General features: G+C 41.3%; 1 protein-coding gene across 1 annotated transcript; it reads left to right on the top strand.

The window, feature by feature from the left end:
* Positions 1-356: 356 nt before the first annotated feature.
* Positions 357-1,294, top strand: LOC139911250 (E3 SUMO-protein ligase ZBED1-like; the record flags this gene model as incomplete). Its single annotated transcript, XM_071898753.1, has 2 exons — positions 357-520; positions 646-1,294. Coding segments are annotated over 2 exons (813 nt in total), but the record flags the coding sequence as incomplete, so codon positions are not given.
* Positions 1,295-6,000: the final 4,706 nt, after the last annotated feature.

Genomic DNA, 6,000 nt, shown 5'->3' with positions numbered 1-6,000 from the left:
CAGACTAGCCACCAACCGCTTCGCCAAAGCCGGCAAAGCACTATTTTAGACTGTGCGAATTGCCACAGACCTGTGGATGAAACTACATCTAAGAAGTTAACTACAGCGATTGCTAAATGGGTGGCAACTGACTGCAGACCGGTCAACATCATAGAAGACTCAGGTCTAAGGGACGTTCTTCGGTTGGCATGTTCCGATCAGTCATATGCCTTACCGTCGCGGGGAACAATTGTTGCACGCATACATGACCTGTATGAAAACGAGAAAGCAACTAAACTGGAACTCCTGAAAAGTGCAAATGCTGTCGCATTAATCGGGGATCATTGGACGTCAGTGAGTAATCAAAATGTGTTTCAACCAGATGGAACTCCACTCTGAGCATGATCACTCGGCTTCAAAGAAACAAAGATGCACTCAGAGCTAAACTTGATCTCCATCAGCAAAGAAGCACTCCAGTCATGCTGAACAATGCCGAATTCGAGAAAATCAAAAAACTTGAAACACTCATTGAACCCTGCAGGTAAACTACTTAAAAAAAAATCACAATAACATTTATTTTGAATTTATTTTGTAGAAAATGCAAATGTGATTCATTATTGTCTCTTTTATAACTGGCAATTAATTGCACTTTATTTTTCATGGCAGGTATGTGACTGATCTCCTTGGGGGAGAACAATACATATCCTGCTCAGTGGTGCTGCCTGCACTGTGCCATGTGTTCCAGGTGATGGAAGCTTCTGATGATGATGCAGGCTATGTGCTCCGGTTTAAAGAGACCTTCACAACTGACCTTTCAAAGCGGAAAGAAAGCACCAATGTCCAATGGTTGAAAGTGGCAACAGCAGTCGACCCCAGATTTAAGGATCTGAAATGCCTTCCCAGATCTGAAAGGGAGGAAGTCTGGAGGTTGATTAAAGAAGAGACTGCCCAGCAGCCTAACAAAGAAACAAGAGAGCCAGAACCACCTAAAAAGAAGATGAGCCTCCTGTTGGTTGCATCAGATTCAGAAGATGAAGGGGAGGCAGCAGCTGACACTTCTGTGGATCGGTACAGAGCAGAGCCCAGCATCTCCATGGAAGACTATCCATTGAAATGGTGGTCTGAACACGCAGGGGCCTACAAAAGCTTGGCACCTCTCGCACAGAAATACTTAGCTACACCTGCAACGACAGTACCATGTGAAAGACTGTTCTCACTCTCTGGTCACATTGTACAGAAGAAGAGAGCAGCACTGTCCTCTGATAATGTTAACAGACTGGTCTGTCTTAGCAATTGGCTTAAAGAAAAGAAATAGGAGAAAAGTTAGCACTTAGACAACAGTTCTGAATCTGATGTGTCTGAGTGCAGTTTTTCATTTCACTTTACTGTCTCTGGGACATTGTTTTTTTTCCCCCTGTGCCGTACAGGAGAATTAAGAAGATTACATTCTTCATTAGAAAATTGAAAATGTTACAAATGTCCTGCTGTGGAAGCCCATTTTTGGACCGTTCTGTGTACTTAAATTGTAAGAAGTAGACATTGTATTAACTGGGTCTACATTGCACTTCTTTTGATTTGAAAGCAATAACATAAAAGATCATAAAGTAAATGTATTCTTTGTGTTCATTTGATTCCCAATCAAGACACTCTGGTAAGAATTGCTTTACATTGTTAATATGGACTTAAAAACTGTTTTGAAATGCAAAATAATGGAATTGTAAACATGCGATTAAAAATGCGATTAATTGGGATTAACTATTGAAATTCGGAGATTAATCGCGATTAAGAAAATTAATCGTTTGACAGCCCTAGTTAAAATGATTGTTGTTCGTATCAGTTGCTTTGAATTATTTCTGTGAATTTATTGTGTGGACTTTCAAGGGCACACAAGAAAACACGGGCAGTAGCTGAGTGGGACATCGGCCAGTTGAAGAGGTGGTTCCATGTGTTGCATCGACACCAGACCTCAGCCAGTTCCACCTCCAACCCATGGTCCTGTCCTGTCCAGCTTTCTCTCATTCCCAAAGCCCTTCTTTTGTCTGTCGTGTGTGTGTGTGTGTGTGTTTTGTTTCAGGCCCTGTCGTTCCAAGTCTCATCCACCAGGGGGGTATTCCAGAAAGACGGTTAAAGAAACCCAAAACTAAATTCTGAATTCTGACTTGAGTGAGCTAGACACGGCACAGCGGGAATTTTCAGTTCCAGAACAGATGATTCCAATTTCAGTGATCAGGTTTGATTAGAGAGCAACAAGCAGAGAAGAGCATCATATTTCACTCCAGCCAAACAATACAAAACACATCAGCAACAAACAAATGTTTAATTATGTAACATATTGCCTGAATTGTACACTCTTAATGACTTTTTCATTTCATTTCATTTAGGTGTAATTCAGGCGGCATGAAATGCACTTGGCAACATATAAAAAAAGTATAAGAACATAATTCAAACTAGGATATTATTTGCTTATAACTACTTAATTTTCTTAATAGTAGCCTAAATGTAGGCCTAGGCTTATTTGACTTCCACTCTGTAGTTAATTGGAAGAAGGCCTTCTTCCAATTAGGGGTCCCCCACCACCACCACCTTTCACACGAGCAGAGGAGCTGGCCCTTACTCTGAACAGTGGTAGACAGATAAATGATGGCATCCCTGAAAATAGCTCATCAGAGCCAACTACCCCCAGGACACATGCGCTCTGCCTCCAATGTTATACAGAGAGCTTCCAGTAGCCAAAAAACAAAGGGCAATACATAACGTCTGTACAGAGGAGAGGGGGAAATGTGAAGCTGAAGAAGGCTATTCAGATAAATGATTGACTCTCTTGAGAAACGGTGTAATGAAGGTAGGTCAGACCCGGATTAACACAGTGTGGTGCCCTATGGTGACCTCACTTGAAGTGCCCCCCTCCTTCCACTTTACACGCAAAAAAGTGAAATTTACTATGGCAATAAAGATCATAAATTTACATTAACTTAAACTATACAGGCTCAACACATATACTACAGACAAATGTAAGACAATGTACTAACCAACAAATTACTTTACACCATAGATTGACTCCAAATGCCATTTTATATGGCGCTTACACACAGAGCTATACTGTATCAAATTTGAATGCAACTCACATCAAAGACATCATGCTAAAAATCATTGTTTCCACCATAAATTTGCAAAGGCTTGAATGAAGACTAAAGGCCAAAGCATTACAGAGCATGACTAAAAAAATCATAAAACAAAAAAGAAAAAAAAAATCATTACAGACATCTAATGCAACTTCAGCACCACAGACAAAACCCCACATACCACCAAATAAAGCAAGCTCAATGACTGTATAGCAATCACTTCAACAGTTGAAGCACCAGGTGAGGTGATGTGACAGTGGGAACTGCAGAAGGTGAAAGGAGCAGCACATTGAGACAATGTACTTGTGGGACTTGTTTCCACACCAGCCCACCGCCATCGACCGGACACCAACCATCCTTGCTGGTGATTTCACAACACAACCTGTCGGCTGTGTTTGCGTTTTTAGCACTGTAATTGGCCCGAAGGTCCAAACACCGCCCAGCCGGCAAACTTGGTGTAAAAACCAAACCAGTTGTTTAAAACCTGTATAACCACCGGTAATTGCTCCGTATTTATTTTTTCAGAACCGGAACGTGCGTTCCGTCGTCAGATTCACTCCCAGATTGCCGTTCCAGTGCGTTCTGGCCCCATGACACCCTCTCACTCTGTTTATAGAGTAGATGGAGCGGCCCACCGGGTAGTCCCGATGGCCGGTCCATCCCTGAATGTATTACAATGCGTAGGCTATTAGAAATTATGGTTGTTATAAGTATCACAAACTACGCATCCAGTTCAAAGAGAAAACTTTTCCACAAGCATCAACTCGACCAGTTTGTTCTTCACTCTTTTAAGTTGTGAAAAAGATCTCTCACCCTTACAGTTAGTAACAGACAGGTTAAGAAAAGCCTGACTGCGGCGAACACACTTGGGAAAGTAGTTTTCAGCCTACCTTTTCTTAGCAGCTCCTCCGGTGAACGGTTTTTCTCTTACCGCACAAAATGCTTGAACTGGACAAATTCAAATTTGTGAAAAAAATTTGAGAGAAATAAGCCTTTTGTGTGCATAGAAAAAGTCTTAGATCTTTTATTTCAACTCATGAAAAAACCAAAAGTGTTGCATTTAAATTTTTGTTCAGTGTATATATACCAGTCCCTTTCCTACTATAGTTTGCCAGATCATCCTAGTGTGACTGTGATTCTCTGCTCGCCTTTGACTGTTCACTGAGTTTTTGCCTTCATCCTTTTGACATACTGTCTGTACCTGGAGTTTGCCTGCTGATTTGGAGCTGTTTTCCCAGACGCTATGCCTGTGTGACCCTTTTGGATTTATAAAAACAAACTTGGCGTGAAACTGTGCGCACCGCCACGGATACTTTGACCCATGCGTGCGCACATTTTGGATACAGTGGGAAATCCCGACTTAGTAGTGTGACGGTCCCCTGGCTTGTTTTCATGTTCTATGTTTTTTGTTTCTATAGTGCAGCAGGTACCTGGAGGGCGGAGTGCGATTACTGTAGTTGGAAGCACCTGGGCCCGGTGCTCCCATTCTATAAGACCCCGCCTTTCTGGCTTGAGAGTCCCTTTTTTCTGTTCTCTCTCTCTCTCTCGACCGCGCATGGTTGTCTTTTTGTTTGCAGCTATACAACATCTTTCTTTCACATGACACCTTGCACACATGCATACACGCACCCTCACCACTGATTCTACTGACGAACACACCTCATTGTTTCCTTAGTTTAGTTTGTGTTAATGATTATTTACGCTATCTAAATAAATTATTAATTATTTGGCTTTCAACCTGCGTCCCCCTCTTTTTTGTCATGGCTTCAGAGCCAGGTCGTGACAAGTAGTGAAATGAAGCAAAAAATGGCCTTTATCCTCAATTAATTTTCCAGGCCGACTCCACATCAACTTAGAAACCCCTCTATTAATAATATCCCGTGTCAGAATAATGTCAAGGCTACAACTAAATAGCGTAACATCTACATTTCATTATAGGCTGATATGGTGTGAATGAGTCTCAAGTAAGTGCATCACAGTCTTCTAGCAGAGCCCCAATTTGTCACAATTAAATGCGACAAATTCAAGGTGTTAAGCAGTTGGACTGGATGTCACAAGGTAATAAAATAATGAGGGCGCATTGGAGACGGCGGTGCCAGGCGCAGCCATCCTGAAATGTTCAAGAGATACTGACTCTGGCCTACTCCACATAAAATTAGAAAGTCCTCTAATAATAATAATATTCCATGTCAGAAGAACCTCTACAACTAAATTCTGGCTTTGTTTATTTGGTTTGAAAACGTATCGTTTGTCCAAAAAGCATCTCCATTACATGATAGGCTCACATGGTGTGAATTAGTCTCAATTAGCAGAGCCCCAATTGGTCTCAGGCTGTTAAGAAATTACACTGATAGACGGTCCGTGCATGAAGTATAATTCATTTGCAGTTATTCACATTGTATAATGAAAAATCCCATTTTTCGGAGTATTTCCTAAGTTCATTGTCCTAAGACGTGCAATGCAATTTAGCGCGCCAAGCGTTAGCTTGTTCCATTATCCAACTTGTACAATGAAAATCGAACAAGGAAGTCGAGAGCCGGAAACAGAGACAGCTCGCCATCAAAGTAAACGTTGCGCGTTTTGGAACGTGTTGGCTGCAGCGGTCAATTTAAGGAGACCTAAACTAAATAAATAAACAAATAGCCTAAATAATGAACATAATTCATAACTGTTAACGCTTCGCTCATTTTTCTTTTACACACTTTGGGGATGAAACGGGATGACACTATGTAAAAGGTTTCAAAGTAAACACACCGAGACGCACTGAGCCGCTGCAGTCATTTACTTAAGTCAAACTTTTATGTGTGTTTGTGGTCTTGTTGTGTGCATGACTTTATCGATTATGCTGTAATGTGTAAGAGTACATTGATTTAGTTTTGGATTTAAGCACTGTCTTTTA

Source organism: Centroberyx gerrardi, chromosome 8 (genome assembly GCF_048128805.1).
Source record: "Centroberyx gerrardi isolate f3 chromosome 8, fCenGer3.hap1.cur.20231027, whole genome shotgun sequence".
Lineage (NCBI taxonomy): Eukaryota > Metazoa > Chordata > Actinopteri > Beryciformes > Berycidae > Centroberyx > Centroberyx gerrardi.
Note: the sequence above shows the minus strand (reverse complement) of the source record. Positions and strands in the feature narration are given on the sequence as shown.